General features: G+C 41.5%; 1 protein-coding gene across 2 annotated transcripts in view; it reads right to left on the bottom strand.

Annotated features, from left to right (window-relative positions):
- The window catches only part of CTCF (CCCTC-binding factor), a 166,672-nt gene that overhangs the window by 16,318 nt on the left and 128,035 nt on the right, over nucleotides 1-22,319 (bottom strand). For both annotated transcript variants that reach the window (XM_089689957.1, XM_089689956.1), the window contains 3 exons: nucleotides 17,097-17,257; nucleotides 16,628-16,810; nucleotides 5,279-5,426 (listed from right to left, as the gene is read on the bottom strand). In XM_089689957.1, the coding sequence (XP_089546083.1) occupies nucleotides 5,279-5,426; nucleotides 16,628-16,810; nucleotides 17,097-17,257 (492 nt within the window). The remainder of the gene's footprint in view (nucleotides 1-5,278; nucleotides 5,427-16,627; nucleotides 16,811-17,096; nucleotides 17,258-22,319) is intronic.

A 22,319-nucleotide genomic window follows, 5' to 3' on the forward strand; every position in this document is an offset into this window, starting at 1 on the left:
GGCTCCTCCACCAGTGAGACATCTAGAGTAGAAAGATCAGTTGGGGTGCAAGGTGTGGTGCAGTTGTATTAATTGAAAGTGCAGTTAGGCAGCTGCAGATAGCCGATGTATATCAGTTAGAACCAAGGGGAGCTGAGGGGAGCCGAAGGAGACCGCCGGGAACCCGACTGGATCCTACCAAAGCTCAGAGCATCCAAGCCTCATGAAGAGAGCCAGCAAAAGACGAACAGAACCGCCAGCCACTTTCCCTGCCCTGTGGATCACTCAGAGTCCACCAGTGAATGGAATGCCACAGAGAGCCACCTGGGACCGAGCAAAGCCGACAACTGTTCCCCCATCCCAAGCATGCGCCAAACCCAAGTACCACTCCTTTGTTCCAAAACTTCAGCGTCCTCCTCTGCCACTCTCCACAATCACTGCCAGGCACTACTTAGGAGATCCGGCAACATCGAATGGGACACACTTGTGGATATCAGGGTGGAGGAGCCCAGGTGGGTGAGCAGGCATACATGCCTGCTCACATTGACATTAGGCTATCCCCCCCATTTTAACTTCTTGCAGAATACCTTGTTCTATATATCTCACACTTATTTAATTTCAAACATATAAGGCCATAGTTCTCAAATATATTCCATATTTTTCACAAATGTGAATAAAGAACCTATTATGCATTATATTTCATAACATTTTCATACTGTTACAGGTATTTTCCCTTTAATTTCACATTATCCTGACTAGACTACATCCTTACTTTTATAGTAAGCACATTAGCTATAGAAAGAATTAGTTTTGTGTTAACATGAAGTATTTGTTTTTTTTCCTGTAGTATATGACATTTTCTATATTTCAGATATATATTTTATTAGCGGATAATGCACTTAATGTTTTTTATATTACATACACACACACACACACACACACACAGTCTGGCTGAAAAAAAAAAGACAAAAGTCCATCCAGTTCAACCAAAAAAAAAAAAAAAAATTACAATCCTATACCCACAGTTGATCCAGAGGAAGACAAAAAAAATCCAGCAAAGCATGAACCAATTTGCTCCTGTAGGGGAAAAAATTCCTTCCTGATTCCCCAAGAGGCAATCGGATATTCACTGGATCAACTTTACCTATAAATGTTAGTATCCAGTTATGTTCTGTGTATCGCAGAAAGAATCCAGGCCTTTTTTAAAGCAAACCACTGAGCTGGCCAGAACCAACACTTGAGGGAGTCTATTCCACATTTTCACAGCTCTCACTGTGAAGAAACCTTTATATGTTTGGAGATTAAATGTATTTTCTTCCAGACATAAAGAGTGCCCCCTTGTCCTCTGTGTTGACTTGAGGGTGAACAGCTCTACACTGAGTTCACTATATGAACCACTGATGTATTTATACATGTTGATCATATCCCCCCCGTAATCTCCTCTTCTCAAGAGAGAATAAATTCAGCTCTCTAATCTTTCCTCATAGCTGATGTCCTCCATGCCTCGTATCAGTTTAGTTGCCCTTCTCTGTACTTTCTCAAGTTCCCCAATGTTCTTTTTGTGAATTGGATCCCAAAACTGAACTGCATATTCCAGATGAGGTCTTACTAATGATTTGTACAGGGGTAATATATCTCTCTCTGGAGTCTATAACCTCTTAATACAAGAGAGGATTTTGCTCACTTTAGAAACCGTAGCTTGGCATTTAATGCCATTATTAAGCTTGTGATCTACCAGAACTCCCAGATCTTTCTCCACTATTGATTCCCCCAGTTGTACTCCCCCTAGTATGTATGATGCATGCATATTCTTAGCCTCCAAGTGCATCACCTTACATTTATCAACATTAAACCTCATTTGCCACATAGTTGCCCAATTAAATAATGCACTGAGGTCGGCATGTAAATTGAAGACATCCTGTAAGGATGTTATTCCACTGCACAGCTTGGTGTCATCTGCAAAGACCGAAATGGGATTTTTAATCCCAGACCCTATATTGTTTATAAATATATAAAAAAAGTAAGGGTCCCAAAACTGAACCTTGGGGTACACCACGGACAACCCTAAACCATTCAGAGTATGAATCATTCAGCACTGCTCTCTGAATACAATCTTTTAGCCAGTTTTCTATCCATATACATATTAATTTTTCCAGCAAGAACTCATCTATGTGGTCTTTTATTAAACTCTCCAGTATCTAGAATTTAAACAGGTCTATAATTACTTGGTAAAGATTTTGACCCCTTTTTAAAAATTGGCACCACATTGGCCTAAACAATATATATATTGTTTAGAAGTTCTACTCAATATTCTAGCAATCCAAAAAATAAAAAATAAAATAGATTTTTACATGGAGGAAAGAAGTGTCCGAATTGGCTTGGGCAGAAAGTAGTTAAAGGCTCAAGGTATTTTTTAAATTCATGCATTCTGTGCATGAAGGTAAAAAAAAAACCTTCTCTGTACAGCATCCCCCCCCCATACTCACCTAATCCCCCTCTTAATCCAGCGATGTGCACTGAAGTCTCTGCTATCCCAAGACTCCCTCTCTTCATTGGATAAAACCAAAGCAGATGCCATTGGCTCCCACTGCTTTCGATAACAGCCAGTGAGCCAATGAGAAGAGGGAGGGGTTAGAGCCAAGTCACGGCTCCATGTGTGACTGGATACATGGAGCAACGGATGCCCCATACCAAGCTGCTTGCTGTGGGCGGCACCCGACAGTAGGGAGGGGCCAGGAGCGCTGACGGGGGACACAAGAAGAGGAGGATTCGGGCTCTGTGGAAAACCATTGCACCCGTTCCGTTATTAAAAAAAAAAAAAAAAATAAGCCTTTAGAAGCTCTTTAATTATCTTTTGCAAGGAAGAGTCTTTTTACACTGTGCCAGGCGTTTTGTGCTTGTTTAGGCTGTGGAGATTCCAGTATGCTAGGCAAAGGAAAGTGTACATTGCATCAATAAAAGGAGTTCACAGTAAAACACAGATAATGTGAGACCTTAACTTGTGTGTCATAACCTGCATGTGGTGAAATGTCCACTGCAGGATCTTCCGAATCCACCTGTCCTTAACACAAAATCTTCAATGAAGTTAGGAATTTCAGTGTTCTACTCTTGAATAGATTCAGGCAATGGAGAGACAGAAGAGTTCATTGGACCTGAGAGGGAGCTAGAATCAGAGGAATGGAGATGTGTCCATGTATAACCTTAGGTGCAGGGGAACAGCTATTGCCTTGACTGGTTCACGGTTTTTTCTCAATGCCGTCTAACACGGATGCCCCTTTTTCTCAGCTCTATGTTCCCTCCATTGCTACCTGAGGGGTTCCCCTTTGAGGTATTCACAAAATAAATGTGTATCAAGGGGGTAATTGCATGTCCCAGAAGGAAGTTAGCCAGTGCAAGACCCCAGTGCTGAACTATACCTTGTATCTTTGGGACGTAGCCAGTTGAGATATCAGTACTCCTTTTTTTCAAAAGAAATGGAAAGTGTGATATTGTACCTCTAACGATGTGTATCTCATGCTGACCTCTGGATACTCTGATAATCTACCTCTCAGTGATGCTCAAGACTCCCCACAGCTGTGAACTTTCAACTCTGCATGGATTATTAGCAACATATGACTGAAGGACTCACTCAGTTTGCCCTCCCCTTTCTGTCCCCTTGGCAAATCATAAAATTTATAACATACTAATCCAATAATGCAAAGCATTCTAACGCATTCCAACACAGGCAAAATCATATATGATCCTTTTTAACAATGCAGTGCACAACAACCAAGGCATGTACGTTGTGGTGCAGGGCATGTACAGGGGTTGGACAAAAATTACATGATTTGCAGGTGTGAAAGTGATGATATGTTTCGGATTGAAAGCGAAAGCGATGTAACATTCTTTTCCATCAACTGATGAGACACCTAGCTAACAGATGGGAAGCCTCACTTTCGTCATTCACTGCGTGTGCTCCTAGTAATATGGAGTTGTGTCAGACTTTACTGTGCTTCAAAGAGGGCAAGTTGTTGGTGCCCACTTGGGTGGTGCTTCTGTGACTAAAGTTTCAATTTATCGGTCGTGTCATGAGGCACCGTATAAAAGGTTATGATGGCATATATAGTTTCCGCAATACATCTGATAAGCATAATGCGATCCAAATGGTCAACTAATGCAAATATTTCACAGACTAATCACAAGAAGTTATAAGAAAACAGTATTTTTTGACATAGCAGTCCTATAACATTGGCAACTACATACCAACCAAATTATTAGACATGAGCTGCTTACCAGATTAAAATCTACAGTTTGCTTGGTTACAGTGAATAAACTGTACATTATTACTTTGACTATCTTAACCACTTGACCTCCGGATGGTTTTACCCCCTTCATGACCAGACCAATTTTAGCAATTCAGCACTGTGCTACTTTAACTGGTAATTGTGCTGTCATGCAACATAGTAGACAAATGAAATTCTCTTTTATTTTTCACACAAGTAAAGCTTTCTTTTGGTGGTATTTGATTACCACTTGTTTTCTATTTTTTATATAAAGCGAGTAAAAAGTGAAAATTAAAAACAAAAAACAAAACAATATTTTCTAATTCCGGTTATAAAACATATCCAAAAATGTTTTTTAAATCTAAATTTCATAAATTGAAGCTAAAATGTATACAGCTACATGTCTTTGGTGAGAAAAAAAATCCAGTAAGTGTGCAAAAGTTATAGTGTATACAAACTATGGTAAATATACTGGAATTTACACAGATAGGACACTCTACTAGTAATGGTAGTGATCAGCAACTTAGTGGGACTGTGATAGTGTGGCAATCTGGTGCTAGCTGGGAGATGCACTAATTGACACTGACATACGTGATCAGTGCTAATACTGTACACTGTCACTGTATTAATGACCCTGGCTGGGACAGGGTTAACATGTAGGGGCAATTAATGGGTTGTGAGCCCAACAATGTGCAATGTGTGTTGCTTTTACTTTACTATGTTGCTGTTTTTACTTCCTGAAACAGCCAGATCGCTGTTCCCTGTTCACAAAAAAAAAAAAAAAAACACGCCGTTTTTGTAAACACAGAACTCTGTGTGTGATTGGACACAAAATCATTGGCTGAAATGAGCTGGCAAACTCGTAATGTGTCTAATAACAGCACAGGTTTGCAGGGGGCACAAGAATCAACCAATGTGCAAGTACAAAATCGTGCCTACACCTGCGTACCACTTGCAGTTATTTACGGTGAATGGTCAGCAGGTGGTTAAACCGTGGAAATTGTTTAAAAATGTAAACTGGCTTGACTGATTCTTACCACTATCCGTTGAACCTTCCTTCTTGGAACGCATTTTCCTTTTTCGGCCACGTTTCCCTTTCTTATGCATTGCCTCTCCATCTCCTCCATTTTCACCTTCAGTACCATCAGGACCAGTGCAATTATCTGAATGTCTTGACATTGTATTCTAAAGAAAAAAAATGTACTTTGCTGAATAACTTTTTTAAATTAACTTTAATTACAAGAACACAGGTAAATATTCAAAATGTGCATGCAATATAAAATCTCACCTAACTTTAAACTTATAAGGAAATATGAAGAACATGTGTGAGGCAGTGTCTTCTATTTAGATCAACAGACTCTGTACTTATGCGTGGTATCCCAATTGATATACTATAGCTGCTAAGCACTTCCTGTATAGTACCAATATAATAGACAGGTAAAACTCAAAAAATTTGAATATCGTGCAAAAGTTCATTTATTTCAGTAATGAAACTTAAAAAGTGAAAACTAATATACGAGACAGACTCATTACATGCAAAGCAAGAAAGTTCAAGCCGTCATTTGTCATAATTGTGATGATTATGGCTTACAGCTCATGAAAACACCAAATCCACAATCTCAGAAAAATAGATTACATGCAATCAATAAAACAAGGATTGTACATAGAACAATATCGGAACTCTGAAAAGTATAAGCATGCATATGTACTCAGTACTTGGTTTGGGCCCCTTTTGCAACAATTGCTTCCTCATTGCGGTGTGGCATGGAAGCTATCAGCCTATGGCACTGCTGAGGTGTTATGGAAGACCGGGATGCTTCAATAGCGGCCTTCAGCTCTTCTGCATTGTTTGGTCTCATGTCTCTCATCTCTCTCTTGGCAATGCCCCATAGATTCTCTATGGGGTTCAGGTCAGGCGAGTTTGCTGGCCAATCAAGCACAGTAATCCCACGGTCACTGAACCAGCTTTTGGTGCTTTTGGCAGTTTGGGCAGGTGCCAAGTCCTGCTGGAAAATGAAGTCAGCATCCCCATAAAGCTGGTCTGCGGAAGGAAGCATGAAGTGCTCCAAAATCTCCTGGCAGACGGCTGCGTTGACCCTGGACTTACATGACATGGCTGCCCAAATCAACACAGACTGTGGAAACTTCACACTGGACTTCAAGCATCTTGCATTGTGTGCCTCGCTATTCTTCCTCCATACTCTGGGTCCTTGGTTTCCAAATGAAATGCAAAAGTTGCTCTCATCAGAAAAGAGGATTTTGGACCACTGAGCAACACACCAGGTCTGTTTTTCTTTAGCCCAGGTAAGACGCTTCTGACGTTGTTTGTTGTTCAGGAGTGGCTTGACAAGAGGAATACGACATTTGAAGCCCATGTCCAGGATCCGTCTGTGTGTGGTGGCTCTTGAGGCACTGACTCCAGCCTCAGTCCACTCCTTGTGAAAGTCCCCAACACTTTTGAATGGCCTTTTCCTGACAATCCTCTCCAGGCTGCGGTCATCCCTGCTGCTTGTGCACCTTTTTCTTCCACATTTTTCCCTTCCACATAACTTTCTATTAATGTGCTTTGATACAGCACTTTGGGAACATCCAACCTCTTTTGCAATTACCTTTTGAGGTTTTCCCTCCTTATGGAGGGTGTCAATGATGGTTTTCTGCACAACTGTCAGGTCAGCAGTCTTTCCCATGATTGTGATTCCTACTGAACCAGACAGAGACCATTTAAAGGCTCAAGAACCCTTTGCAGGTGTTATGGCTTAATTAGCTGATTAGAGTGGGACACTTTGAGCCTAGAATATTGCACCTTTCACAATATTCTAATGTTCTGAGATTGTGGATTAGGGTTTTCATGAGCTGTAAGCCATAATCATCACAATTATGACAAATCATGGCTTGAACTATCTTGCTTTGCATGTAATGAGTCTGTCTCATATTAGTTTCACCTTTTAAGTTGCATTACTGAAATAAATGAACTTTTGCATGATATTCTAATTTTTCGAGTTTCACCTGTAGTTTAAACCTAGTGCTGCATTATGAAAGTGCTAACCCTATTTTCAATTAATTGTGTGCAATCAAATACAAAACTCATGCAATCACGTGCAATAAAGTGCTAAATGTGTACAAACACTGCAATAAAACACTAATAAAGTGTTCAATCAATCATGTGCAATCAAATGCAAAATATATGCAAACATGTGCAACTTTAAATATATAATAAAAGTGCTGGACATATGCAATACTACTAGATACTATAATAAAAACTGCTAAAAACCTGCTGTAATATCAAAGCACAATAATGTACAGTGCTGTAACAAAGTGCATTAAATTTCATTCCTCCGCAGTCCTCCTGTGGGGGAGGTGGAAATCAGGGTAAGTGGGCAAGTGGTATATAGTAATTTGGTACACCATAGGTGTAACACCTACTTAGCCTTTAAAGTTCTACTTTAATCAGCAGACATACCCTCTTCACATATGCAGTAACTGCTCCATGCTCAGTGCATGTGCATTAAACCCTCAGCACCCAGTTCCAGTGCAGGTGCAAAAATATGTCACATTTATTCAACTACTCCAAATATCACTTTGTCAGCAATTTTGGTCAAGTGGGAATCTCAGCTCAACTTTCCAATTTCCTATATAAATCCTTTCCAACAACAAATTCCTACTCCATCAATCACACCTTCAGCAATTCTTCCACTGTTCCTTGACTCTATCATACAGTCAAGGCTGAAAACCTCATTTTGAACTGTTGGTGTCCCCTGTTCCACTAACACATTACTCCTGTTTCAGTTTCACTCCCACAACCTTGACACAATATCAAACACCTCCACTGTCCAAGAAAAATGTGCCTCAATTTTCTCAGTTCCCTGGACACTAATTGTTATCCTCTTCTGCAAAGCCTGCTGTGTGAAGAGTTTGAACCCCATGCTGCTGCTCTATAATTACAAAAACCCTATAGTTAAGACATGTTTTAACTACCCTTGTCTCAACCACAAACCCTTTAGCTACAGTGACCAGGGGTGTACACGTTGCAGCCACAGCAGGGGTTATACACTCTCTAATGGTGGTGGGAGTAGCACCTGCCAAGCATAACCTATTCAAGTGAATGAGGCTGCTCTGAAAGTGCCCTGCAAACTTGTGCAGTACAGCAAAGATTACAGGACGCAGCATTGTGTTGATTTCTCACCACAGGCTTTAAACCCTTGGACCCCGCAGAAGCATGCAGGGCCACATTTACTTGAATGGGTCACGACTGGCAGGTGGTAGCACCTAAAAGGGAAGTTTATTTCCTGCTGCGGCATGTGTAGACCGTTGGCTGCTGTCGCAGAAGCTAAAGGGGGTAATAATTGGTGGTCTTACCACCCCCACAACATTATGTGTTAACAGGCCCGAATGGTACCGCTGCTGAATGCAACTAAGGGCTCATTCAGAAGTGCAGCAGACACTGCTGCTCTTGTGAAAAGCAATCCAAGTGTGCTTGACAGGTGTCTAACAGCACAGTCAACACTTTCTTCTTTTGAGTCGGCAACTGTTCTCAGATGCCCACCAAATCAATTGTCCCCCAAAATCCTGTTCCCTCACAACTACTAGTCACCCTCTTCTTTATTCTATGCTCTCTCACTCATCTTCAGTCTCTCCCTCTCTACTGGCACCTTCCCCTGCCTCCTAAAGAATGCACAGATCACTCCCATACTTAAAAAGCCCTCACTTGAACCCACCAACCTGAACATAAGACCCATCTCTGTGTGTGGTGGCTCTTGAGGCACTGACTCCAGCCTCAGTCCACTCCTTGTGAAAGTCCCAAACACTTGCTCCCATTCACCTCTAAACTTTTAGAATGCTTAGTCTACAACTATCTTAGCTCCTACCTCATTGAAAACAATGTTCTTGACCCCATACAACCTGGATTTCACTTGCAGCACTCCACAGCAACTGCCCTACTAAAACTCACTAACAATTTACTTACTGCTAAAACCAATGGACAATACTCCATAATCTTACTACTAGAGTTCAGCTCTATCCTGGTTCTCCTACCTGTCACAGCGCTCTTTCAGTGTTAATTATAACTCTGTCTCCTCCTCTCTACTTCGTCTTTCTGTAGGGGTCCCCCAAGGCTCTGTTCTTGGACCCCTTCTCTTCCCTACCTACACCTCTTTTGCTCAACTGATTACCTCCAATGGCTTCAAATACCACCTCTATGCCGATGACACCCAAATCTATCTCTCTACTCCTCACCTTACTCCTTCAGTCTCCTTTCGCATTCCTAACTTACTGACATATTGAGCATAGATATTACACCACTTCCTTAATCTCTCTAAAACCAAACTGATAATATTCCCTCCCCCTTGTGAACTCCTACATGACTTTTTCCATCAAGATCAATAATGGAACCATAAGTCCCTCCCCTCAAGCCAGGGTACTAGGTGTAATCCCAGACTCTGACCTATCCTTTCGGCCCCAAATCCAATCAATGTAAACCTTGTAGACTTTACCTCTGTAACATCTCTAAAATTCGCCCCTTTTTAACCAATGAAACCACCAAGCTACTCATTCACTCCCTTGTTACCTCTCACCTTGACTATTGCAACTCCCTTCTCATAGGCCTACCTGTCCATAGGCTATCCCCTCTTCAGTCTATCATGAATGCTGCTGCCAGGATCATCTACTATACCAGGGGTCTGCAACCTTTAAGACATAAAGAGCCACTTGGACCCGTTTCCGAGAGGGAAAAAAAGACTGGGAGCCGCAAAACCATTGCAACATTTAAAACAAATCCGACACTGCATATATTGCAAAAAGCGCTCTGGTCATGAAGGGGGTTTAAGGGCCCAGTAAGCAAAGGGTTAATCAGGGCCACAGTGTATCATCATAATCACAATCATAGCCTTAGGTCAGTGGTGGGCAACCTTTTTTTTTTTCAACTGAGCCAAATCTCGCCAAAACCACGATTGAAATTTATTTTGAGAGCCACATTTTTAAAGCTGAAAATACATCCCCCATATAGTAATTCATCCCCCATATAGTAATTCATCCCCCATATAGTAATTCATCCCCCATATAGTAATTCATCCCCCACATAGTAATTAATCCCCCACATAGTAATTCATCCCCCACATAGTAATTCATCCCCCATAGTATTTCATCCCCCATAGTAATTCATCCCCCATATAGTAATTCATCCCCCATATAGTAATTCACCCCCCCTATAGTAATTCATTCCCCATATTGTGTCAATTCACTTACCTTTGCTCCGCGCGTTCCTCTCGCTGTGTTCCCGCGCCGTTCCGGTCTTCAGGGTGGACTGTGAGAGGAGAGGAGTTCGTCACGCTGCCCCGCCTACATCCTGACAGCCAATGTTTGCCACGCTCCGCAGGCCGGATTAAAAGTTCCGCCGGGCCGTAGTTTGCCCATTGCTGGGCTAGCTGCAGAGTCCTGACTTTTGGGGCGGCCGCCCGAGAGGAGGGAGGGGAGCGGGCGCCCGGCACACAGAAGAGCCGCATTAAAATGTGTAAAGAGTAGCGGCTTGCCGACCACTGAGCTACGGCAACCCTATTGCCTGTCACCTGGTGGGCAGTGTGCTCCGGAGCCGCAGCAAAGGTGAAAAAGAGCCGCATGTGGCTCTGGAGCCGCGGGTTGCCGACACCCGTACTATACCAACCACTCAGTGTTTGCCACCCCGCTCTCTGTCAATCCCTCCACTGGCTTCCGATTGCCCAGCGAATTAAATTCAAAATACTAACAACATCATACAAAGCCATCCACAACTCCGCCCCAAGCTACATCACCAATCTTGTCTCAAAATATCACCCAAACCTCCCTCTCCGCTCCTCTCATGACCTCCAGCTCTCAAGCTCCCTTGTCTACTCCTCCTATACTCATCTCCAGTACTTTGCTAGAGCCTCTCCCATCCTCTAGAACGTTCTACGTCAATCAGTCTAGCTATTCCCTACTCTGACTGCCTTTAGGCAGTCCATGAAAACGTATCTCTTTAAGGAAGCCTATCACGCCTCCGAACAAACATTTATTACTTCCATCAGCTCATCCCCCCCCCAGTTATAGCCTTTTGTACCACTTGCCCCACCCTATTAGTTGGTAAACTCTTATGAGCAGGGCCCTCTTAATCCTCTTGTTTTGATTGTATTGTAGCTATAATGTCTCTCTTTATATTGTCAAGCGGTGCACAAACTTGTTGGCACTATATAGGTCCTGTATAATAATAATAATAATCGAAATACACAGTAATTGATATCTGGAGTATTTTGTTGCTTGTATCTACTAATATGAGACGGTTATGCACAACACTGTGATCTGCACTTGTTGCAAACAGTGTGAGCTTTGATTCATTCCATCAGCAACACTGTATCCACTGAGATCTAACAACAATATACTTACTGATTTATCTGGTTGAATGATTCACTGCTCTACCTATTCTATAGCCAAAACAGGATTAAACCATTCAAAAAGCTTCTGTGGGCGAAGGTGCAACCTGCAGCAACAATGTCTCCGATCCACCAAGCCGTCCAGCAGCATAGGGATACAATAGCTGGAAAGATGTCCACCCAGAAACTTCTGGGACCAGCGTGTAGTGCAAACAGGAAGTGATGTCACACAGGAAGGTGTGCAACGCGTTTGAGCATGTTCAGTCGCTCCTTTATCAAACCATGCCCCATAACACTAACTGGCAGCTTATATACACAAACAGATGGGGGCTGGACCGCTACTAATGCAATCAGTAAATTACAATAAATATGGCTAAATATTAACAATGTTGTGACAAAAGGACAAAGGAATTTTTAGCAATATAAAACAATCTTTGGGAAAAACAAATGAAGTTAAAATGTGTTCAACACATGGCACCCCAACTAGTCATAGTCGGTATAGGGCCTCACATGTATTAAAATGACAAACCATTGCAAACTAGCATTGAGAAAAAGAAATAATAAAAAAAAAAAAGTAACATCCATGATGATTAGACCCCATAAGAACACATATCCATATATGTAAATCAATAAAAATTATAGGCGCTTTCCTTCTTTGTTGCTTGCCTTTTGAGTATATTCCACTTTCTGAAATGCAGCATAAGTGTGACTGTTCTACCTGTTAGTCAATGATTCCTGTATGGCTAGATGAGAGGCCCTCCCCTTCAGTGCACCCTATTTTGATCTTCAATATCTACAGACGCCAGGTATTCCGCCTGGCTCAGGGAGGCAATTACTGCCCTTGTGGATTCCATGCGAAATTTTGGAATTTGAAGTGATATTTTACCTTAGGACACTAGAAAAAAAAAATCTGAGGACTCAGAGTGGAGGTGCCCACGGGGTGTGTCCTCAAAGGCTTTGCAATCACCTGAGCCAAAAGGGGAAGCTACGCTTTAAGGCTTTGTCCCCCACTCCCTGTTAAGGATTGAGGAGGGGGTACCCAAATTTGAAATGGAAGTTGTCCTCCCCTCAATCCCCGTAGTCTTCTGGGACACGTGACTTGTCCCAGAAGACTATGGGACCATTCACATGCGCAGTGGGCACCTGGCTGTGAAGCTGCAAGCTGTCACAGCTGCGCGCCCACACTAAAGATGTCAGCGCCGAGGCGACAAGATGGTCGGTCAACTGGATGGTGTGAGTACACAGAGGTATTGAGAATCCGGTGAGTGTCCGTTTTTTGTAGCTTCTGACTTTTTATTTTTTTATTTAATTTCGACTGGACCTCCGCTTGAAGGTATAAACATTTAACCCAGGTCAATGAATACTGTGTGTCCTGTACTGTACGGTTAAGATAACATGATTTTTATAGCTGCTAAAACATCATGCAGATGTTTTCAAGGATTACCAGGTTACCCGAGAGGTAGCTCATCTAGCATCTAGTCACGCATCACAGAAGTTAAAAGCAACTATCTTTGGATCAAGGTAATCAATTAGGCAACTGCCAACAAGTTCTTTCTTAGGAATTTGGACCAGTCGGACTGAGAGATGAGAGTCAAAGCAAGGATGGGTTGAAGGGCAGAGTCAACCAAGATGTGAATGGACCAAGAAATTGCTAACAATTTTTTGTTAACAGAGTCCTTTAAGAATGTAATGTCGTCAATGGGGGGGGGGGGGGGGGGTGGACTAAGCCTTAATAAGGAGGGACAACACATTAGCTGAGAAACCAACTCAATGGGAACGAACTTCAAAGTAAAACATTCCTTCTGCTTCGGTAAAACAACTGCTTTTGCACCTCTGGAGAAGAGAGGAACTCAACATATGAAAAAGTGTTCTGGTAGATCTCTGACAGAATCAGAATTATCAGGCAACATCGTTTCCGATCCACAGAGGAAAGTGGCAGCCCTTGTGTTCAAGTTACAATTTTCTGTACCAAATGAGACATAAAACCTTGCATAACAAAGGGAACCACATCTGCTGTGATACAAAAGATTAATCCACACAGAAGATGGGGGGATAGGGCAGAAGTAGCCACAGATGCAAGTGATATGAATGGGGTTTGAGGAAGCACAAGCCTTTCCTGTGCCAAGCTTAACCTTGCACATGACGCAAATTACACCCTCATTGCGTGCTTTGCCAGCAGCCAGCAAACAACCTTTCATTCATTTGGCTTCAGCCATTTAACAGTGCGTGCTGTACTACAGGGAAGAGCCACCCCATTCCCCTAGGAATACTCACAGACCAGCTGGGCAAAGAATATATTCTGAAAATGGGTACACAGAGGTGATAGCTGCATACAGGAATCACTCCAGGTGGAAAGAAAACAGATTCCTCATAACTGAAGGTGCTGAAAGGGTGGTGTCCCTGCGCCAAAATGAGGTAGTTGCATGTGTGTAGAAGTTGCTCTTCAAGAAAACTGCCACAGAGCCAAGGGGAAAAAAAAGCAAATGGCTTGGTGTGCAAGTACTAGCTTTAACCACCTTTGATGAAATCAAAAAGATTCCAGCATCAGAAGGAAGAAGTAGGCAAGAAACCTAAGACATTTTGGGAAGAAAATGCCCAGCCACCAGAAGTCAAAAACCGAGCCCAAAGCAAAATGAGGATTCCCTTGTCCCCAGGATACTGTGCCCAGTCTGCTCCGAAGGTAAACATACACATGCCAGCCCACATTACAATAAAGAGGGATCCTTTATCCTTAAGACACTGTGTCCAGTCCTGTAACACACAACATCTAGGAAAAAACAAGGATGAGAGTATCTAAAACAGCATATAGCCTTGAGCCACTCAGATAGGGAGAGTTAAAGGCTGTCACAGCTCTGGCCTCAATAACACAGCAGGGAATTCCCAGGTGCTTTGGTCTGACCTTAACAATAGAGAATTGTGCTAGCTAGAGCACAGATGGGGGGGTGGGGGTCAGTGGAGAATGGAAGAACGCTGCAGAGAACACACTAGTATATTCAAGGAGCTGGAAAAAAAACTGCACTCATTTGCTGACTGGAGAGACTTTCAAGATTTACAACATCTGGACAAAATCTACTAGTAGCTGTTGATAGTAGGAAAAAAAAAATTGGTTAATGCAAAAACGTTGCAGAAAGACAGACAACATCCATTCTCCTTGAAAACACTAAGCAAAACTGAGCAGGATTGGTGTTGGAGGTGTTCTAGTACATAAGAGCTGCCCTGCTGTGTTTAGTGCCTGTTTCTCGTGTAGGCAGCAGTATAACCCTCTTTGAAAGTCCCAGGGGAAGAAGTCAGAAGAGGGAACCTGAAGCAATGACAAATGCCCACATTGACAATGGTGGCAAGAATTACCTGGGGAGTGGGGCACAGTCAGTGAACAGCCTTACTCACCATTACGGTGAGTCTTCAATGCTAAATCTATAATTAGAAATCTGATATGGCACAAATATCTGGTAGGACTGCTTTAGTGAATATCAAGGATCTTGGTCTGGCCTACCGCTGCAAAAGACTGGTTTACAAAGGTATGAAGAGAGACAGACATTTTACCACCCACAGGTCACCAAGATAAACTGAGCTTTTGTGCAAATTCAGAGGCATACAACTATATGGGGCTATGTGCTTTTGCAAAGTGTCCAAACCTTTACGAGCAAGCAACTATACCCACACGAACAGTGAGAATAAACTGTACCGCAACAGCTCAAGCACCAGTTGGTGTTATAGTCTGTTGCATTCTCTTACACTGTTGCTGCACAGCTAAGCCTACATGTAATTGTAGGAAAAAAAAAAAAAAAAAAAAAAAAAATATATATATATATATATATATATATATATATATATATATATATATATATATATATATATATATATATATATATATATATATATAAAAATTAGAATCATAATTAGTGGTCCTTAAAGAATAAGTACATTGATTAAATCCTATATTGAAAAATTTTTTTTTTACCATGAATATACATACCTAACATATCAATGACATCCCTTAAGGTGATATTTAGTGCCCAAACTGTAGCCACACAGAATAAGTTTTTAACCACTAGCCTACAGGGCATTTATACCCCCTTCCTGCCCAGGCCAATTTCTAGCTTTCAGCACTATCACACTTTGAATGACAATTGCGTGGTCATGCAACACTGTACCCATATGAAATTTTTATCATTGTTTTGTGACTGATGTGCGCTAATGAGGCTGTAGTGATGGGCACTGATAGGCTGCACTGATGGACACTGATAGGTGGCACTGATGAGGAGGCACTGATGGGCATTGACAGGCATCACTCATATATGGCACTGAAAGGCGGCACTGACTGACACTGATGGGTGGCACTGACTGGCAGTTTAGATGGGCACTGATATGTGGCATTGATGTGCACTGGTAGGCACTGAAATGTGGCACTGGCAGGTGGCATGGATGAGCACTGACAGCTGGCACTGACAGGTGGCACTGCTGGGGCTACACAGATCATCAGGGTACACTGATCATCAGTGCTTTGATGATCTGTGTACATGTCCCCTCTGAGGAATGCCGATTACCGGCTCTCCTCTCGAGCCGTCAGCGTGACAGCTCGTGAGGAGAGAAATGCCAATAACCGGCATTTCCCTGTTTACATGCGATCAGCTGTGATTGGACACAGCTGATCACATGACCGAGCCGACATCTTCGGCTCTTTCCGTTGATCGGTAATCCGCTGTGTCCGCTGCGCACTCCCAGAGCCGCGCATGGGCGATTAAAATGGGAGAACAAGAGAACCGCCTTGCGCCCGTCGTACTATAAGGTGGGTGGGACGCGGTTAAATGTCTATTTTTAATTATTAAATGCAACCATTTCTCTACCAGTTTGCAGGTTTTTGTTACAGAACTTATTTCACAGTGCACTTTTCTTTTTTAATAAAAATAAACCTATTCAGTAAAACCGCATAGATTTCAGTTAGCTAAAAGCAGATTTAAAAGATTAAAAATTGTGATGGGATTTAAAAAATGAAATTGCCACACTTACCCTACGAGTAAATGTTTTACCGCACTTTGAACAAACAAATGCAGCAGGAACAAAGCTGGGGTCATGATATCTTTTGAAGTGCATGTCCAGGAGCTGTTTCTGGCGGAATGTTTTATCACAATGACTGCAAGCATAAGGCTTCTCTCCAGTGTGGGTTCGTTTATGCATGATCATATGACGCTCCTGCAGGATTTAAACAAATGTAATGAAAGCAAGAAAAATCAAAATACAGAGCAAGAGGTTTTGCAACTCAGTTACATCACACTTACTGAAGTTGTGGACTTGGTTGGTAAAGTGTATATCAGGGCAAAGAAAAAAAAATGCACTCATTTATTGTTATCATACATCAGGTAAGCAGCTTAATATAACCATTTATTGTCCATTGAAGAATCAATTTTCAGTTGCAAAACAAGTGTCCTAGAATCTTAATAAAGTTTGTTTCATAGCGTTCAAAAAAAGAGAGGGTCACCTGTCTGCAAGCATATTCACACTGGTCACATTTGAATCGCTTTTCATTTTTGTGAGACTTCTGGTGTTGAATCAGGGCATATCGTTCATGAAAGACTGTATCACAGTAGCGACACTTTTTGCCTTGCTCAATAAAAGAATGCTGCTTTCTTAAGTGAACCCCTTGATAAACAGAAAAAACAAACAAACATTAATATACTAGTAGGATTATATCAACATGGCATTTAATAAATGCATTAAACACAAAATAAAGGAGGGTAGTACTGCTAAAATATGGAGGTTGCCACTGCTAACCTACCCTTCTTAAAATTCTAGCTGCCTGCAAGTCAAATTGATAAAATAGCTGCAGTAATTTCAAAGTCACTGCAAATATAATGATCGGGAGTCCTGATTTCTTTCTAATCTGGGTCAGTCACCCAAAACTGTTAAAACCAAAAGATAGCCAGACAAATAGCAGCCTTTTCATTTACTCCCATACACTTTCCATTCACAAGGAATGACTTGAATACAAAAACCCATTCAAACAATCAAAGAGAGCAATTAATTACTAAACAAACATTGGTTTACTGTAAAGGGCAAAAATGGAGGTCCCCATTTAAATGTACCGGTATAGATTTACAATTTTACTGTACAGTGTCATTACCCAAATATAAAGACATATGCACAAATCAAGCCAAAGTCTAGTTATTACCAGGGTGGAATAAAGTGCATTTTTGTTTCTGTGCCTTTTTCCCTTCAGCACTTTCGCTCCAGAAGATTTACCCCCCTTCCTGATCAGGCAATTTCTTGCGATACGGCGTTACTGTAACTGACAACTGCGCGATCATGCAACATTGCACCCAAATCAAATTTATGTCCTTCCCCCCACAAATGGACCTTTCTTTGGTGGTATTTGATCACTGCTGCGATTTTAATTTTTTGCACTCTAAACAAAAAAAGGCCAATAATTATGAGAAAATTAAAAATAAAATTTAATCATAAATTTAGGCCAAAATGTATTCTGCTACAGGTCTTTCCTAAAGAAAAAAAAAAAATCCCAATACATGTAAATTAATTGGTTTATGTGAAAGTTACAGCGTCTACAAATGGTGGTATATATACTGGAATTTTTTTTTTAAATACCAGTAATGGTAGCGATCAGCGACTTAAAGCGGAACTGCAGCGGGCATTCTGACACTGGGGGGAAACTGACTGTCACCGATATCCCCAGTGACACTAATGGTGATCAGTGCTAATAAAAAGCACTGACACTGTACTAATGACACTGGGCACGAAGGGGATAACATCTGGGGTGACCAAACGGTTAACTAGGTGCTGTTTTACTTTAGGTCTATAATTAATCTTCTTAGAAATGTGTATATAGACAGTGCTGCCAAAAATGCGAGTAGTCAAGATTACTAAACAGTTTGCCACATGTGAAAGTGCAAAAAAAAAAAACACCATAAGAAAATACAACTAATAATGTCCCATGTATCAATAAGTCCCATTCAAATAATAGTTGCTTAAAATAAAAAAGTGAAAAGGTGCTGCTGCAATTAGTAACAGATAAAAACGTGACCACTACCAGGTGCTCCAGGTGACCACACAGGGATTTGCACTCACCACAATGGATAAACCTATTATTAGATAGGTCTCACTGCATTTTTTTGCGAATGCTATTTACGCAATTCCTTCCAGTGCAATACAGTGCCAATCAAAAAACAGTATCATAGAAAAAGGTTCATTGTGCAAAGCAGCCGACTTTATTAAACCATAGAAAACCTTACAATTACACCGTATTCACATGTATATGTGCCTAAGGATCAGCACCAGGTACATACAGAGCTTTTGGTTAAAATGACCGCCGCCAAGAAACCAGAAGTTGGCTTGCACACCTGGGATGGGATGTGACATCACTAGAAGTGACGTATCAGCTGGGGAACACCACCGTTTGATTGTGGCGAGTATAAATCCATGTGGGGTTACCTGGAGCACCTGAAAGTGGTCATGTGAATGTTACTAATGGCACCAGCAGCTGCTCACTTTTTGTTGTTTTAAGCAACTTTTATTTGAATGGGACATTAGTTGTATTTTCTGGTGTTTATTTGTTGCAAACGGTTTAGTAGAGATGTACCGATACCTGTGTGTTTTTTTACCGGCAGGTACAAGTACCGATACTTGTGCTCAAGTACTTGCCGATACCAATTACTGATACCTTTGCAGTGCGATTTGAGCCCATACAAAATGAAGGGGCCCAAATCGCACTACAAAGAATTGCATGTGATTTTAACAGGAATGCGGTGCGATTCCTGTCCGAATCACATGTTATTTCCCACACCGCTCCTGTGTGTACCCAGGCTGAAATCACTATGACAAGCCTGGGTTCACACGGGAGTGGTGGAGGAAAACCCATGTGATTTGGACAGGATTCGCACTGCGCATTCCTGTTCAAATCACATGCAATTCTTTGCAGTGTGATTTGAGCCCAGTTATTTCGTATGGGCTCAAATCGTACCACAAAAGGTATCGGTTTTCGGTATCGGAGCATTTGTATTGGTATCGGTACAGATACAGATATTGGTGCAACCATACCGTTTCGTAATCTTGATTTACATTTTTGGCACAGCTGTCTATATATATATTTATAGGGCTCACGAATTTGGAAGTTAGACACATTTTGAAGACTGCAGCAGTCAATCACACTCATCTGTGTTTCTTTTTTGGGTTTTGCCTATGTCGCACAGTTTCCATTGTTATTTGTAGGCTTATCTTCTTGTCTCTAGCTTGCTGTGCAATTTTGTTTAGGGTTGAAAGCCTACACTTTCACAAACATGTATTTTATTAGCTGTAATTGATTATTACGCCAAAATACCGACACCCCATCGGAGTATGAGGCCCATTTGACACGTTCCAGTCGGAAAATACATTCTCCTCTATGAAGCAGCTTGTGTAAACTGACATATGTGCGTTTACACCTGCATATATCCCATGTACAAAAAAATATAGACAGATGGGGGTCGGTTCCCCTTCTGTCCAGTGGATCAGATGGTATTCGAGTGTGACCGACATCCGACCGCCCACAGAGGAGAGCAGGCTGTGTCTCTGTCCGCTTTGCATAAGCGGAGAGGACACGAAGCTTTCATCCATCTGCTCAGTGGACAGCTTACCTGCTGAGCAAGCTGGTTGCAGCCAGAGTCCGTCCTCTGTGAAAGGACGCCTAAATTCAGTACAACTCCAGGGGACAGCAGTGTGAGCGGCAGGCATGACCCACTACCATCTAATGCTCACCTCCAGAACCAGTACTTTCCTTTCTCTGGCAATAGGTGCAACACACTCTTATTTCCTTTTCCCTGCTTCTATAAGTTTTCAAATAGATAAAACTTGTGGTTAGTGACACTAACTAAAATTCAAGTATGTATTCCTAACTCAAAAAGCACCTTCTATTGCTCCCAGCCTCTTCCAAATACCCCTTTTTTTTATTTTCCAATGATTTTTATTGAAAAGGTTTAAGAATACAAAATAACTTCGAGACAAATGTTATGATAGATCTCAGAAATAAGACTTAATACTTACAGGTGAAACTCGAAAAATTAGAATATCGTGCAAAAGTTCATTTATTTCAGTAATGCAACTTAAAAGGTGAAACTAATATATAAGATAGACTCATTACATGCAAAGCAAGATAGTTCAAGATGTGATTTGCCATAATTGTGATGATTATGGCTTACAGCTCATGAAAACCTCAAATCCACAATCTCAGAAAATTAGAATATTGTGAAAAGGTGCAATATTCTAGGCTCAAAGTGTCCCACTCTAATCAGCTAATTAAGCCATAATACCTGCAAAGGGTTCCTGAGCCTTTAAATGGTCTCTCAGTCTGGTTCAGTAGGAATCACAATCATGGGAAAGACTGCTGACCTGACAGTTGTGCAGAAAACCATCATTGACACCCTCCATAAAGAGGGAAAGCCTCAAAAGGTAATTGCAAAAGAAGTTGGATGTTCCCAAAGTGCTGTATCAAAGCACATTAACCACTTCAAGTCCGGACACTTTTACCTGACCAGGGCAATTTTCAGCGTTATCACACTTTGAATGACAATTGCGCGGTCATGCAACACTGTACCCATATGAATTTTTTACCATTTTTTGAGACAGATAAAACTTTATTTTGGTGGTATTTATTCACCGCTGGGATTTTTATTTTTTTTGCTATGTAAATGAAAATGTCCAAAAATTCTGAAAAAAAGTGTTTTTCTTATAAAATTTTGCAAATAAATAATATTTCATCATAAATCTTGGCCACAATTTATTCAGTTAGCTTTTTAGTAAAAAAAAAAATAAGCCAAATTAGTTTGTTTATAACCAAAAAATATCATTTTTAAACATTTTTTTTATATTGTTTTTTTTTTTTTTCTTACATACTGTCACCCTAGCAGTATAGTGTCACCATGGTGACACTGTACTACTTTTAGGGGGTGATGATTTTTTTTTTTTTTTTACACTGATTGCTTTTACACCCATGTAGGATGTAAAAACAATCATTTCTCTTTCTCTCTGTCTGCATTCTTGCAGCCATTGAGAACTACTGAGTGAGCTGTGATTGGTCACAGCTTGTCACATGGTATAAGGCTGTTGTGAATAACCTTGTACCATGTGACCTCTGTGATCATTCACAGATTTCACACGTAGTAAGCAATGATGTCAGAAGTGACATCTTGCTTACTACTTTGCATGTGATCACTGATTGGCCAATCAGTGATCACATGATTGGAACCTCGTACAGAGGTCCAGTCCGACGAACAGTGTTTCACTGTGTCTGGAGGACACAGCGGGCACCGGATCGCGGTGCTGCATGCTCCCGGGGAGCACGCACAAGCAAGGTGTGGGGAGGCAGTTTATAAATGGCCACCCGACCCTGCAGGGGAAGTGGTTAATAGAAAGTTATGTGGAAGGGAAAAGCGTGGAAGAAAAAGGTGCACAAGCAGCAGGGATGACCGCAGCCTGGAGAGAATTGTCAGGAAAAGGCCATTCAAAAGTCTTGGGGACTTTCACAAGGACTGGATTGAGGATGGAGTCAGTGCATTAAGAGCCACCACACAGACTGATCCTGGACATGGGCTTCAAATGTCGTATTCCTCTTGTCAAGCCACTCCTGGACAACAAACAACGTCAGAAGCGTGTTACCTGGGCTAAAGAAAAACAGACCTGGTCTGTTGCTCAGTGGTTCAAAGTCCTCTTTTCTGAT

The sequence above is a fragment of the Staurois parvus genome, unplaced genomic scaffold (assembly GCF_062004578.1).
Source record: "Staurois parvus isolate SC_StPar_1 unplaced genomic scaffold, SC_StPar_1.0 ptg000505l, whole genome shotgun sequence".
Classification (NCBI taxonomy): Eukaryota; Metazoa; Chordata; class Amphibia; order Anura; family Ranidae; genus Staurois; species Staurois parvus.